Raw genomic sequence first — 15,337 nt, 5'->3', positions numbered from 1 at the left:
TTTTTAACGTTTTTGGGGCTAGGGCCTGTATTAATGTTCAGTAGGAACTGATTTAATATAATTCAGTCCAACAAATGTCATCATGCAGTTCCTATTATTTAAATCTGACCTTCTGATATGAGAAGCATGAGGTGAACCTCTGGACTGTAGATGCTGGATCTCTGGCTCTGTAACCGAGACCTGCTCATCTGGTAGAACCAGTCATGATTTGTATAGTCTGAGAGCACAGAGCGAAAGAAGCACTTTGTGTCAGAGAGGGGAACGGACACAATACAGACGGAAATACAATATTAGGATACGCCTTATAGAGCAAAGATTAAAAGGAAGAAAGTGCAGCTTTCCTCAGATCAGCGATGACCAGTTAATGCTGACTGTCTGCTTACAGTGAGGATGAACATGGATGAAGGCTGAAAGAGCACGCTTTTCAAGTAGGTCACATCTCTTTTAGGTAGAGCTACAATAAATAAATGAATGAAAAAGTTTAAGGACATGGACCAGTTTAAGGAAAGTTAAGTGTTAAACTAAGCCATGTGTCTGTGTAGTTTCTCCCCTGTAGCTGTTATCAACCCAAGTCTAGCTTTTCAGTATTATTTCCAAATTGCTCAACTTGTGTACACAAGGCATAGGTGACGTGTATGAGATAGGCAGAGAACATTCTTCAGACTGAGCTTTCTTTCGCTGACTCCAGCACAAGCTTTCTCACTCATAAAGAACAATGTCCATTGCAATACAGGTCTAGTGCTGCTACAGCGAGGAGGAATGAAGAAGAAACTTTTTGGATGACGTCCACAAGACATCGCTTATTATTATAACACCATGAGAGACATCACCAGTACCACCACCACCACATAAAAGGACTTCTGCTGTTACATCTATCCATGATGTCCAAATCTCAGGAGCAGAGCCTAAATGAGGATGTGGTCTTCCTACCTGCAAATGAGTCCAACCCGGAGTTCCTCCATTCAGAGGTGGAACGCAGCGCCCTGGAATCCCTGCTTAGAGACGGCCCTGGAGCTTTCTACACCAAACTGAGCGCACATCGACTCGAACCCTTTCTCTCCCCAGAGGAGGTGAACCAGGTCTCCAGCTGGGTGGAGGATCATCACGTGGAGGTCGTGGAAAACGGGGACATTGGGAGTGAAAGCAGCTCAGACGTGCAGGGCTTATCGGATCAGTATTTCCCCGCGCTTTCAGACACGCCGGCTCCATGTCTGGAGCTTGGATGGCCGGAGAAGGACAGATGGGACGGTGTGGGGCGAGCCATGGTCTACACCAATCCTCCGGTGGAGCAGGCTCCTCACATCCGTGAGGTGATCAGGAGGCTGCTGCAGGGAGCCACCATGGTAGGTACGATGGTCCTCATGATGAAAATCTGAAATCAGAACTGACCCTTTGGACCGGGTTTGTTCATATCTCTGCTTCACTCACTAAAATGCCAATTCCTGATCATCTGTGTCATCCGCAGTATAGGTCGTGTCATAGCTTTCTTCCAACACATAAAAAAAATGTAGTGTGATGTTTGTTTTATGATTCCTTTAATGGTCATGTTATCTTCAAGTCAAACTATTATACTACAACAGTTAGTTATTAACTATAACACTAATATCTTTCCAACATGAAACATTATGAGGTTTAGCTCAATTTCTCTAATGAAAAATTGCATTTATAAGACAGATATGAGGTTCATTTTGATCTGAGAGCAACAAGCTGAAGTATTAGTACAGAAAACTGACTCATTTTTGGAAATATAAAAAGAAAATGTTATAAAAAGAGATTAGTCATACAGTTTACCATCTTCCCATAGATGATCCCATAGAGATTAGTCACATTGTGTTCATCTGTAATTTGCATTTTCCATCAGTAGCAGCAGAAAAGTCATCTTTAAATATGTGCATTTCCATAAATGTGGTTTATTGTGTTAATAACTAATGTTGGGTTTTTAAATACATTTTACACATTTAATTTCCAAAAATAAAAAATGAATCAGGAGTTAACAGGATAATCATCGCTCAATAAGTGATAAAGTCTAGACATATTGTGCTTGTAACTATAGATTAACCCAACACTGTTGGTTTATTTCCGCTGTTACACAGTACATGCTGGTTTTGACTTTAAGAACCGGAGGGAACCATAATTTGCATTCCAGCACCTTCTATGCTACATGTCTTCATTGTGTTTGTTTTTGTCGAGCAGCTGATCGCCATCGTAGCAGACAGAGTCACAGACAGCACCGTGATCAGGGATCTGCACTCAGCTGCATCACGAGGTGTTGTTGTCTACATCATCGTGAACCAAAGACCTGCACAAGTTAACCTAACGCCAAACCAGCTCAAGCACCCGGTTAGTCAAAAAATCTGAACATCAGCAACAATCACTTTGGTTTTTCAACACGTCTCATTAGTCATGACGGGCCATTTCCAAATTTAAACCCTGTTTGTAATAAATAAACAGCTCGGCACTCCTTGCAGCTCTGTTGTAGTAACCCATACAACATTCTTTTTGACCAGTGTCAAAGAAAAGAATGTCAGTGACTTCATACAAAGCCATGAGTAACAGGTTACACTGCATTCATAAAGGCAGAATTAGAGCTTAGCTGAAAAAAATTATGCTTCAAGGAACTGCAGATTGAGACTCTGTTTCTGTTAAACATATTTAACAATGCTTATAATGTTAATGTCTCTATTCAATGGAAGTAACAAGAGCTGCAACATCAGAGGTTTGTGAAATAAACAAACATCCAAAAAGGTTCCTTAAGGGTTCTGTGCACGCTGGTGTAGTCTCGGAAGTGCCAGGGTGTGACTGTGCCACCTACATCTGCAGCTGAGGTGCCCTAATGCGTGCCTGATTAAAAAATAAATAAATAAACAATATTATGGTTTGGTTTTAAACTTTATAACAGCAATATTTGCCTCATCTCTAGATGAATGGTTGCTCCACACAAAGTTGAGCTCCAGGTATGAAGATTTCCTAATGTCGGTCAATGGTCGGCTAAACCATTCTCGTTGCTCATTTTTAGGTCCAAATTGGACTATGTAGAACTCTTCAACAGAGGTTTTCATTATCAGAACGGTTTTTAGCAATCTAAGAACCTTAACTATCCAAAGAACCCCTTAAATAACTCTTGAAGAACCCTTTTTCTAAATGTGTACGCTCTTAAAAAATGTAGTTCTGATTCAGTTGTCCTTCTGGTAGAACACTACAAAGTGTTTTCCTATCAGAAAAGTTTGTAAGTAGAACCCTTATTAGAAGCAACAAACTTTAACTATCCAAAGTAGCCTTTAAGAAACCCTGAAGAACCAATTTTCCAGGCGTGTACATGACATTTTTAGAAGCATTAAAGGTTCTTCAGTTGACCATCTGGGAAACCCTTAGAGAGATTGTGTAGAACCCTACAACAGTGTTGCCTTATCCAAAAGATTTCAATTAAGAACTTGGGAAGCGAAGCACCTTAACCATCCAAAGAACCCTTTAAAGGCCACTTGAAGAACTATTTCTAAGAAGGTACATATAGCTATTAAAGACTCTATGTAGAACTCCACACCAGAGTGTTTCCTTACCAAAAAGGCTTTGAGGAAGCTAAGAACCTTAACTACCTAAAGAACCATTTAAATAACTATTGAAAAATACTTTTCCGAAGCATGTACACTCTTACACTCTTTTTCAGCTTTTACTTTAATGAAAGTTAAGCACAGACATAGCGGACATGAGAATATAATAATATTACTGCCAGAATGCTTACTGTATCTGTCAGTGCTGTGTGGTATAAAATACTGGTTTTATATTTATTTAATTAGATTTTGAAACAAACACAATGCAAAAGATAATGTTTTTCAGAAATTATACCACACAACTTTTTTTTAAATTTCGGGTTAAAGTAGCTGTTTGGTATGCGTGAAAGCATGAAAGAGTGAGCTGAGCTGATGGACTCACTGAAATGAGCTGGAACTTCAGCCTTCTGCTGGCACACCTACATTTCTCTCCACGCTATTGTTTAAGGTTTCCAGCTTCTTAAAGAGATTTTAGTTGGAGATACTCGTTATTGTAGAGTTTTACATAGAACCTTTAAGTGTTCCCCCACACGGATAAACCAAAGAACCCTTCAGGATGCTAGGAACCTTACTGCATGGAAAGTATTGGTGTTAATCTCCAAATGCCATTTCAACAATATACTAGCAATATCATGTTATACTGTATGTCCTTTTGACAGAACATAATAGTTCGGATTTTGGGTGGAAAGACGTTCATGTCTGGGGATGGGAAGATGGTGGTGGGAGAGCTGAAGGAGAACTTTGTCCTGGTGGATCTGGAGACAGTGGTTCTGGGCAGCTACAGGTAAGAGAGATCTTCTGAGGTGACTTCAAGTGGAAGCATGTGTCAAACTTCCAATCTAGCATTTGAAAATTGGGAAAAATTTGGTATAAATAATAACAATAATAAAAAAAATTAATTGCATATGAGATTTTTTTTTTTTTTAAGATATTTACAATAAAGAAGGAACATTTACTCAAGATTTAGCTTAAGGGATCTTCAGTGGCCCATCTGGACAAATCATTATGGATTCCAAACAGAACCATTTTAGAGAAAACTTTATCATCCAATGAACCCTTAAAAACATTTTTCTAAGAGTGTACCAAGAGCTTTAAGTGCCTGACAGGTTCTATATATTAAGAAGAAAATAGTGACCAATAATTTGGAGTTTGTACCCCACAGTTACATAGTTGAAACATATTCTCTTAAAAGTACTACCATTTTTAAAGCTAAGAATCCTCAATTATTCACACAAACCATTAGGGAACCCTTAGAGAACTTTTTTCCATGAGTTAATTTCTTCTTAATAGCTAGAACCTGTCTTGGTAAACCATCTTGATACTTGGCACTCTCTTAAGAAAAAAAGGTTCTTGAAGGGCTCTTTAAGGATTCATTGGATAATTAAGGGTTCTTTTCATCTAAAAAGGTTCTACTTTTAGACCTTTAATGGTTTCCTCAGAAGGGCAACTGAATGACTCTAAAAGGTTCCTTTTTTTTTTTTTTAAGTACACATAAATACATATATCATGGTTTAACCTATTGTACTGCACAAGGTAAAATGTTTTGCCTGAAACCCCGATTCACTTCTTGTTTTCCAGCCTGACCTGGACTGATGCTCATCTACACCGGCAGCTCATCACTGTCATGAGTGGCCCGGTGGTGGAGTTATTCGACCGGGAGTTCCGCATCCTCTACGCTGCCTCACAACCCGTTCCTGACTCGTGGAAATCTGCCAGACCCATGGAGCTTCCCAAGAGTGACAGAACTCTTTACCAACCAGAACCAAATACCCAAAAACTAGTGCTGCTCGATTGCCCTCCCAGCCCTCCACCACCCATTGCTGACTCTCCTATAGACTGGGATGCTCTCGGAGTCTTTCAGAAGAGTCAAGACTCTCCAGAAGACCAGGCGTTGCCTGAGTTTTCTGAAGAACCGCCAAAGTTTCTCAGAACGGGACCTGACTGGCATACTGGGGCTCCTGGAGCAGGTGTAATAGATCTTCATATCAATGAATGGCAGGATGAAAGCAAGTGAGTGGATCAAGTTTAGGATTTCTGGCCTTTCTTTTTCTTTAGGTTATAAGATCCAGTGGTGTGGTTCATATGACACTTCATTAAGGCTGTAATATTGCCCTTTAAGTTAAAGATCTTTGCACAGTTTCCTGAAAGGAGCATTGTGCACTTCATGAACTGCAGACAATACAGTTCTAAATTTGGCCTTGTGCCACAAAGACAAGTAAAAAAAAAAAAACCCTGCAGCTCTCTTATCTCTTCCATCTGAGCATCAGTACTGTGCATGTCTCTCTGCAGGTTATATCATGTTACGGCTGAGCCGAGGCATGTAACAGATCATCAAGCGATGTTTTGGTGAGCCAGAAACTTTTCTGTGTTTCTTTAACACTATTTGTGCTTATTCTTGGATTCCTAGTTTGTATACAATTGCATTCATCTATGTATCACTATACCACAGCACAGCGATTCTTGATTCTGATTGGTCATCTCTGATAGTTGTGCAGCTTCAAATCATAGTTTATATTTAATGCCCTGATTCTAATACAACATATGGCAGATGTTCCACATAATCTAAGTACACTGATTAAAAAAATGTGCTGTTACTTAACAAAGAAGGAGTCAAAGGAGTCTCCAGTGCCAGCGCTTTGTAACAGTCATGTCAGGTTTTCTGACATTTCTGGTTATTGTCTAATTACAGCACAACACTGTTTTACAGCTCACATAACTTTATATATCTGCTTTCGTAAAAGGAACACGCAAAAACCAGAGAGGCTTCAGCATGGGTTTCTGACAGAACGTGACAAGGGAGCAGCCATGTTCAGGCACCGAGACTTCAGGCTGGAGAGGAATCTGATGGAAGACATTGTGCCCTTCTCACGTGCTCACAAACAGGACTGTCTACCAAGTCTGGACAGGAGCTGGGGGGAAAATACTATCCCAGAGGAGATGACACCCGGGTCAGCTGCAGCACCAGTCCATCATAAGGTGCTATAACACGCAACGTACCTGCGTATATTTTCGCATTGTGTCAGAGGACTTGCTAGGACCTGAAAAATTGGCTGCATCTGAGGGCAGTCCCAGGGAATCTACGCTCTTAAAAATTAAGAACCCTCAAGGCTCCTTTGGTCGTCCAAGTGGAGGAACCCTTAAAGGTTCTACAACAAGTTCCTGACCTGGACCTGAAGTGTTTTCATTTCATTCCCTTGCCCTAAATTGCTTGATAATGGAGCATTTAGTTGCTGAATTTCTTTCTGAAAGTCTTTTTAAATTATACATTCTGAATTAAGGGTTCTTCAGTTGTCTCTCTGGGGGAACTCTTAAGAAACCTTAATTATATAATGAACCCTTGGAGAACGTTTATATCAAAGAATGTAAAAATAATAATAATAATAATAATAATAATAATAATAATAATACTATACAAAATATTATGAAAAAAAGGAAACCATAAAATTTGTCCTATGAACAAAATATTATGTAAAAATCATAAATCTAAAATGTGTAAGTAAAGAATTAACATTTTAGATAAAACAGCATATTACAAGACATACAGCCAAAGTCCTGAGTGAAAAGGAAGCTTATTTTTAAAACAGGACACAGTTGTGGCAGTTCTAATCTGGGCATGTGTGTATTACAAACTCCAAGTTATTGGTAATTATTTTCTTATTATTTTAGGCATTTATAATGTAGCTCATCTATCTTGGTACACTATATGGCAGAAAGTGTGTGGACACCTGACCATCACACCCATATGTGGTTCTTCCCCAAACTCTCACCACAAAGTTAGAAGCACACAATTGTATAGAATGTCTTTGTATGCTGTAGCATTACAATTTCCTGTCACAGTCAGGTGGTCCATATACTTTTGGCAATATAGTATACCTTGGCATGCTTTACTATGAAGGAAGTATATTCACAGAATATATTTTAAAATATACAATATTACAATTCAACTTAAATGAAAGTATGTAAATATGAGAACTCTTTCTGACTCTTGCTTTTTTTTTTTTTTTTTTTCAGAAACCCATTATTGTGAGCTTTCCTCAGACCGACAACTCTTGGAATCTGGGTGACGTCCTGAAAAAGATCAGCATTGATCACAGCACCAAGGGCCTGCAGACAAAAATGGCCAAAAACACAATCAGCAAATCCACTCTGGACCTGAGTTCACCGGGGACCGAGACCCTGCAGAGGAGCCAGAGTCAGGCCAATGTGCGTCAGACCCGGGTCTAGCTCCTGTGTAGTTTACTGTATTGGTGGCATTATTAGTACACTCTTAGAAAAAAAGTCCTTTAAGGATAATTTGAATAAGCTTCTAAGCTGATTAAAGAGACTCTGATATGAAAGCAAAACCTAGTACTTACATAGAACATTTAAAGTTTCCTCCAGAGGGACAAAATGGATAACTCTTAAAATGTTCTAAATTTAACCTTTATTTCTACGTGTGTATTGTGGTAACTCATGTGTGTAATACAAATAGACATTTTCAATATTTACAGTATTAATTTAATTCTGAAATGTCTTTCTCTGCTTTAGTTATACGACAGCTTCCCGATAACTCCGGCTCTAGCCCTGATGAAAAAGCGCAACAATGAGGTCAAATCTTCATTTCTGAGGGGCCAGAAGGATTTCCAGCCGCTACCCAGACCACGCAGTTTCAGTTTAGGCCTCAAGAGGGACACGTGGAAATCTGCTTTCCTCAGAGAACAGAATAATGAGGAGGACAAGTGAAGAAATCCCGACCAGACGAGCACGATGTAACGCGGAAGATAAATACCGTTCTCCGATTTGGACAAGCTTGAAGGCTAATTCACAATGGCATTGTTTGGATTTAGTCGACTGAACACTAAGAAAGGACCTTTTATGTCACTAAATGATTGAGGAGACATGTTTATAAATCATCTGGGCTAAAGATGAAGTGATTGTAATGTCTCAGTAGTATTTGAGATTTAAAATTATGGTACGACAAAAAGTAATAAAGAGAAGAATTGGTGTCATAGTGCCAGAAGAATACTGGGTCAAAAGAAGAAACATTTAATCATCACATTTTAAAATTTAGAGCTGCTGTTAATCAACACCTTCTGACCAGTCACAATCCAGCATCAAGTCTGACAATCTTAAATCTTTCTGATTCAAAGAATGATTCACATTTTTTGCAAAAATAATTATAAAACAGAATTTGTATATAATCCTCAAAGCCATGTGTAATACCACAACAACCCACTGGTTAAAAATCACTATATAACTAATAGAAAAAAATGGTTCCTCAGGATTCTTTGGATAGTTAAGGGCTCTTGCCATCTAAATGGGTTCAATTTTAAAAGAGAAAAACTCTTACCTGTTGTAGTAACCACTGTTCTAACCAAAGAGAGAAAGCCTTGAAACCTTTTTTTTCTAAAAGTGCATAGAACCCATTTAAAATTAAAAGCTAAAATGTCTATTATTTAAAAGGGTTCTCCAGTGGTTCTTTAAGGGTTCTTAGCTTTTAAAAGAGCTCTACTTGTGAAAACAAACAGCGTATTACTCTTACACACTGTCTTAAGGGGAAAGAACCACATTCCAGATTTAACAACGTTATTTTCTACGCCCTTCTTGAAAATTTCCCAGTGGTGTATTTACTGTTCTCCTTTTTAAAGAATTGCCCAAGTGTCTTTATGGGAAACACACACACACACAGACACACACACAGACACACACAGACACACACACAGACACACACACAAACACAGACACGTGCACATACAGTAGGAGATTTTGATAATGACTCATAAACGGACTATAGCACTCATGCGTGCGTGTGTGTGCGTGTGTGTGTGTGTGTTTGCTGATGTGTGAGTGTGTGGGAAATAAGAATGAGGGAGTCACAGTAGTGGGCGCTTCACTGTGACATTTGGGAAGTTACATTTGTGTCATCATGTGTGACAACTCTACCTGCACTGTCAGTGAAATACAGGCTGTCTAAAGAGCTCTAAACCACTCTGACCATCAACTGTGTGTGTGCTGTGTGTGTGTTATACACCCCGAGTGATGTGGCTCGTTCTGACTCTGTTATTGCCGCTGTCTCTGTCTCTGGGATACAAGGTGGAACCGGGATGTGATGACTGGACACTTGACCCCTCGTCCTCCAACCAAGTTTGCTGTAATAAATGTAAGCCAGGTAAGTGACAATGACTAAATAAATACAAAACAATTACAAAATACAAAATACAAGCAGTGTGTGTGTGTGTGTGTGTGTGTTTGTGTGTAGATTTAACTATTGTGAAAAAATATTTCATGCTAACCTGACGTGCGACTAACACACACACACATTAATTTAGCTATTTTTTCATAATTCCATATGATTCACATTTTAATGAATATAAACTGCAGTTGTTTTAACTGGTGTTTTGTTACACTACTTCACCATTGCTGTTACATTTAGAGAAAGAGAAAGAGAGAGAGACAGACAGACAGAGAGCAAAGGAGAAGGAGGTAGACAAACAGAGAGACAGGGAGAGAAAGAAAGAGATAGAGAAAAAGACAGAGAGAGAGAGAGAGAGAGAGAGAGAGAGCAGATGGGCAGAAAAACAGACAGAAAGCAAGAAAGGAAGCAATAAAAAAGAGCTTAAACAATGCAACGCAACATGACACGGCACAAACATGAGAAGTGTACCGTGAAAGTGGTGACACTCAAACACACCCGCATGCACACACACACACGCACACACACACACACGGCACCTCAGTAGTATATGATGAAGTTTTTCTTCTGCAGGAAACCGTCTGGTGTCTCAGTGTGGTTCAAACACGAAGGCGCTGTGCGAGCCATGTGAGAACGGAACATACGCTGCTACCTTGACTGCCCTGTTCTGCAAAAGATGCACCGAGTGCATAAGTACGCACATCACACTTACACACGTCAGGCTTTCAGTCATACCCATGTGACATTCCTCAAGCCTTCTACACCAGCAGAGATGACTGGTGATGAATTCAGTTAGAAATCTTGAATATTTGGTTTTTGCTGCAGGTCCACTGAGAATGAAGAAGCCCTGCAATGCTTACACTGATACAGTGTGTGAGTGTGTTCAGGGATTTCTGTGTGGAGATAAATCCTGCTCCTTCTGTGTCCAAGAGTGTGGTAAAGGAGAAGAACCTACAGAAAACAGTGAGTACCTTACCTCACTCAACCTATTCCTAATTAGCTTCTGTAATAAACACACAGAGACCCGAAGAAAAAAAGCAACAAAGCAAGAAAGAAAGAGAAAATAATTGAGAGAAAGAAAAAGACAGTCTGAGAGAGAGAGACAGACAGAAAAAGAGAGGCAGGCAGACAGAGAGACAGACAGTGAAAGAAATACAAGTAGTGAGAGAAGGAAACAGAGAAAGACAGAGAGAGTCAGAGAGAGACAGTGTGAGAGAGAGAGAGAAAGAAAGGAAAGAGGAAAAAGTGAAAGAAAGAAAGAAAGAAAGAAAGAAAAGAGAGAGAGAGTCTGAGAGAGGGAGAGTGTATGTGTTGGGGGGGGCAGACAGACTGAAAAAGAGGCAGGCAGACAGAGAACAGAAAGAAAGAAAGAAAGAAAGAAAGAAAGAAAAAAAAAGAAAGAAAGGCACTGTGTTCAGGGCTTTATGTGCTCAGGGAGAATAATTCTGCCTCATGTGTTATAGTTTAAAAACATTTTGTGCATAAATTACAACAGCACACTCTGGCTCTGAGGAATATGTACAAACACACCACTTTATCATTCCCACCTGTTCTTCCAACACTAGCAGCTCCGATCATATGACATTTATCAGTGATGGGAATTTCAGATCTTTTCAGTGAGTCATGTGACATAAGAGTCGAACTCGTTGCCAGGTAAAGTCTGCGATATTGTGACCAGTGATTGTTCTTATTTACTGTAACTGTAACTGAAATCTTTCTCTACCTTCTACTTAACAAAAATAACATTACTTTGCTCTGCATCTTATAAATTGTAATTACCTATTTGTTATTGTGCTTCATTAAGAAGATTTACTTCTATTTATCCTGATAAATCCATACACACATTTCAAACTACTCAGATTTGAAAAAGAAAAAGAAAAAGAAAGAAAATAAGTAGCTCTCACATGCGAGTGGGCTCTCAACAATTCTGATCAAACACACCTGTTCACAAACACACACACACTCTGTAAATAACCCTCACAGCTCTTTGCGAAGTCTCACTCCTGCCTTTCGACAGCGTTGTTTTTATTGTGGTGTGAGTTTCTGGTTTTGACAGTTTTTGTTTACCTACTTATTGAGTTTGCATTAGTGCAGTTCAGTCTGTGTGCTGATCGTCTAACCCCATTATGGTTTTGAACATCTCTTCACCAGCACTGTGGTTTTGTCTATTTGTGATTTGAAGAATAAACCTGCACTTCTATCCAACCTGCCGTGATGTTGCTAGGTAGCAATAAATGAGCGTTAGCTAATGTTGTAACTAGCTAGCTTATATAAATTTCATCTCCTTAAACACCAAACCTTATCATACCGGCAAAGTTAATTACTGTTTACTAAAAACGTTCTTTAAGAATATAGACAAGGCTAATTTAAGGTCCTCACTTGAAACTAGCCATGAGATTTCAGAGAACACAGTGAGTCAGATTATTTGGCTCAGCTCACCAATAAGAGCTGAGTATTTCGGCTACCAAGCATCCCATTGCCTTTTGTTTTAAAAAATCTGAAATAAAATTAGAGATATTATAAGCAGTTTTGTGAAATACTACATTTCTATGGAAGGGGATTTATTAAATTACACTGCCAGAGTAAACGGTATTCCCTAAAGAGGGAAAAATAGATTCTACTCTAAAAGAGCCGATTCAAGGAACCGACTCTTTCGCGAACATCACTACTCAATTCTTGTCTAAACCCTGACTAAATCAGATAAGTACATAAGTAAATAAATAAGATGTAAGAGTAAGTTCGTGTCTTGTGCATGATGTCACTGGCACAATTAATAACAGTGTGTGTGTTGCTAATGAAGACGTGATGGTGAAAGCTTATCACAGCAGTAATGACCCACATTTCTGTAATGCCAGGAGGTTGCCGGCCTTGCCCTGCAGGAACATTCAACAGTCAGATCCATCATCACTGCGTTAATTGGAGCAGCAGGTAAGACGAGCCTCTAACACAAGCTTTACTGCATCTGTCACATGTTTGTCATTTGTGTGACCAATTCTGTGATTTCTGCCTCAGCTGTCCATCACCAGATCAGCAGATCACGGCTCCGGGGACGGCCTTCAGTGACATCGTCTGTGCTGATCGAAAACCCACCATGCCAACGCCAGATGTTAAACCAAGTGAGATTTCACCAAATAAGATTCCGCCAAAGACTGACAACAAAAGTTCGCATACACAAAAATTACACTTCGTTATTTCAGTATGCTATTATGCTCCGGATAATAATGTGTTTGTGACTGATTGTGTTTCTGTGTGAATTTGTGTAGAACCAGGGATCATGCTGGTCATGGCTATCATTTGTGCCTGTTTGATCATCAGTTCAGCAATGCCGCTGTGCGTGGCCATGTTTTTTAAAAAGGAGAAGACAGAGAAAAAGCCACCCAAGCCTGTGGAAACTCCAGTTGGTGAGGGTTCTCATGTTGTAGATGGTAAAAGATGAAATGGTAAAAGAACAGATGAAGTCACCCTCAGACAAAATGGAGACTAGAAGATATTTTAATATTCAACAATAAAGTCCTCACTGGACTTTCCAGAAACACTAAACAAATCTAACGAAGGTGCAGATGAAATCTCCCCCTCCCACTCTACAGTGTGCCCCCTCCCATCATTTACTGGATGATCATATAGTGCTTAATTTTTCCCATAGTTTTTGACTGATACCAATTGATTAATGCAAGATTTCCAAGTTTTAATGTGTGATTATCATGTAGTGCGAGATTCCCATTTAGTGTGTGATTCCCAGTTGTTTAGTGTGTAATCACTATCACATACACTGTAAGATTCCCATTATTTAGTGTGTGATTCCCCATTGTTCAATGTGATTCTTAGGTGTTTATTATATAACTGCCAGTTGTTTATCATGTGATTCCCAGTTGTTTAGTGATTCCCATGATTTAGTATGTGATTCCTGCCTGACAGTTGTTTAGTGTAGGTCCAATCATTTAGTGTAAGATTCCCTGTTGTTTTGTGTAATTCCCAGTTGTTCAGTGTAAATATCCTAGTTGTTTAGTGTAATTCCTAGCTTTTTGGTGTAATTCCCAGTTGTTTATTGTAAGATTCCAAGATGTTTAGTGTGAATTCCAGTCGTTTATTGTGATTCCCAACATTTAGTGTAAGATTCCCTGTTGTTTACTGTAATTCTCATGAATTAGTGTGTGATTCCCAGTTATTCAGTGTGTGCTTCCCCTTGTTTAACATACGATTCTCACCAGTTCGTCTGTGATTGCTATCGTGTAGTACGTAATTCCCAGTTGTTTAATGTGTGATTCATTGTATAGTGTGTGATTCCCAGTTGTTTAATGTGTGACTCACTGTTTAGTGTGTGATTCCCTCCATTACTGTGTGATTACTGTCATGTACTGATTCCGTCATTTAGTGTGTCTTTTTCAGTCAGCATAAAAAAATCAACAAAACCAGTCGGTATGTGTAATGACCCATCTTTTTACAATCTGTTAGAATTTTTGTTTTGTTCTGCATAGTTATAAGTTCTACATTTTGCTTAAACTCAGCTTTTCAAAGTATTTCAGCTTCACCAGCGTCTGAAACAATGCGGCCAAAAGTGTCCGTCCCCCAACCGAATTAATCCCAAAAGGTTTTAGGTGACTTAGTCTGTGGTTGAAGTAGCTTATGACCAGATTAAGGTTTTAAAATGCATTGAATTTGTTCTTTTTGTCAGAGGAGCACGATGTAAAGCATACACACCTTACTAAACAAACTGTCAATGTTATGAACTCAACAATCAATTATAAATGATTAACCACACTATTGCTCTGTATGTGTGTGTGTGTGTGTGTGTGTGTTCAGCAGGGCGGAGGCTGGTGCCTGAACCTGAGCAATGCAGTTTCTGTTTTCCGCAGGAGGAACGCGGCAGTCATTCTTCTCTGCTCTTGGACGACAAGCCCTTTGAGCTGGTCGTGTGAAACAAGATTTCCTCATTTTTATAAATAGTTCCTTCTAAAACAGAGTTTTTCAACACAGCTTCATTGATTAAAATTTTGAATCTGCCTGGTGCAGGATTATTTATGTGTAACTAAAGAATAGGATGTAATGGATAGTTTGCATTTTTATATGTTATTATTATTATTATTATTTCTTCTTTCTGTCAGTGCTATAATTTATTTCATTATTAGAATTGTTTGACTATTTTATTTTTACTACTTTTTGTTTCTTTATTTCTGTTTTTCTTCCCACTGTGAAGGACTTTGAGTTGCATTTTAAATGTATGAAAGATGCTATATAAATAAAGTTTTTTATTATTATCATTATTATTTGTATTATTCTTCTTATTATAGTACATTTATAGGTATTAAAGTCTATTATTTAAATTATGCCTTGTTCCTACGATGACTAAATTTACCACAGAGGAATTAGAAATACACCAAATGTGGGTTAAAATAGCAGAAGCAGTGTGACCACATTGAAGGTGAAGTGTGTGTAAGAGTGTGTGTGTGTGTGTGGGTGTGTAGGTTTGTGCGGGTCTGTGGGTGGAGTGAGTCCGTTGCTAAGCAGATCTATAATTCTGACGAGGCTTGACACATATAACAATCCAGCATGACAAGAATTCCCCTGCATGTGATCTGAAACAAAGTGCACACAAATAGCTGAAACATCACTCTCATCG

General features: G+C 38.9%; 2 protein-coding genes and 1 long non-coding RNA gene across 6 annotated transcripts; 2 read left to right on the top strand and 1 right to left on the bottom strand.

Moving 5' to 3' along the window:
• Positions 1-230: 230 nt before the first annotated feature.
• On the top strand, positions 231-8,550 carry fam83e (family with sequence similarity 83 member E). Its single transcript, XM_026932493.3, has 9 exons — positions 231-428; positions 734-1,343; positions 2,194-2,340; positions 4,208-4,332; positions 5,127-5,558; positions 5,838-5,894; positions 6,290-6,524; positions 7,560-7,751; positions 8,076-8,550. Exons 2-9 carry the CDS (start codon positions 879-881, stop codon positions 8,268-8,270), a joined length of 1,848 nt encoding a protein of 615 aa, XP_026788294.3. The 5' UTR covers positions 231-428; positions 734-878; the 3' UTR covers positions 8,271-8,550.
• On the bottom strand, positions 2,334-10,389 carry LOC117599874 (uncharacterized). Of its 2 annotated transcripts, none has more exons than XR_004580176.2 (3): positions 10,260-10,389; positions 9,559-9,676; positions 2,334-2,841 (listed from the first exon to the last, which is right to left on the bottom strand). It is a non-coding gene; the product is annotated as an uncharacterized LOC117599874 (long non-coding RNA). The 2 variants fall into 2 exon arrangements; XR_004580177.2 differs by lacking the exon at positions 2,334-2,841 and adding an exon at positions 4,249-4,387.
• tnfrsf9b (tumor necrosis factor receptor superfamily, member 9b) lies at positions 9,562-14,967 on the top strand. 3 transcript variants are annotated; one of them, XM_034314002.2, is made up of 7 exons: positions 9,562-9,696; positions 10,294-10,413; positions 10,546-10,683; positions 12,576-12,648; positions 12,733-12,881; positions 12,984-13,121; positions 14,524-14,967. In XM_034314002.2, exons 1-7 carry the CDS (start codon positions 9,567-9,569, stop codon positions 14,634-14,636), a joined length of 861 nt encoding a protein of 286 aa, XP_034169893.2. In that variant the 5' UTR covers positions 9,562-9,566; the 3' UTR covers positions 14,637-14,967. The 3 variants fall into 3 exon arrangements, with proteins under 3 accessions (XP_034169893.2, XP_034169892.2, XP_026788267.3); XM_034314001.2 differs by having other exon boundaries at positions 14,521-14,965; XM_026932466.3 differs by having other exon boundaries at positions 12,733-12,836; positions 14,521-14,962.
• The last annotated feature ends 370 nt before the right edge of the window (positions 14,968-15,337 follow it).

The sequence above is a fragment of the Pangasianodon hypophthalmus genome, chromosome 20, assembly GCF_027358585.1.
Source record: "Pangasianodon hypophthalmus isolate fPanHyp1 chromosome 20, fPanHyp1.pri, whole genome shotgun sequence".
Taxonomy (NCBI): Eukaryota; Metazoa; Chordata; class Actinopteri; order Siluriformes; family Pangasiidae; genus Pangasianodon; species Pangasianodon hypophthalmus.
The sequence above is the reverse complement of the archived record's forward strand: the minus strand, read 5'-3'. Positions and strand labels throughout refer to the sequence as shown.

Bases quoted from the DNA above. Each gene is read 5' to 3' on its own strand.
- fam83e (XM_026932493.3), top strand. From the start codon at position 879: ATGATGTCCAAATCTCAGGAGCAGAGCCTAAATGAGGATGTGGTCTTC. The intron at 2,341-4,207 runs GTTAGTCAAAAA...TCCTTTTGACAG, and splicing joins CAAACCAGCTCAAGCACCCG to AACATAATAGTTCGGATTTT. The intron at 5,895-6,289 runs GTGAGCCAGAAA...CTTTCGTAAAAG, and splicing joins GATCATCAAGCGATGTTTTG to GAACACGCAAAAACCAGAGA.
- tnfrsf9b (XM_034314001.2), top strand. From the start codon at position 9,567: ATGTGGCTCGTTCTGACTCTGTTATTGCCGCTGTCTCTGTCTCTGGGA. The intron at 10,414-10,545 runs GTACGCACATCA...TTTTTGCTGCAG, and splicing joins AAGATGCACCGAGTGCATAA to GTCCACTGAGAATGAAGAAG. The intron at 13,122-14,520 runs GTGAGGGTTCTC...GTGTGTGTTCAG, and splicing joins GCCTGTGGAAACTCCAGTTG to CAGGGCGGAGGCTGGTGCCT.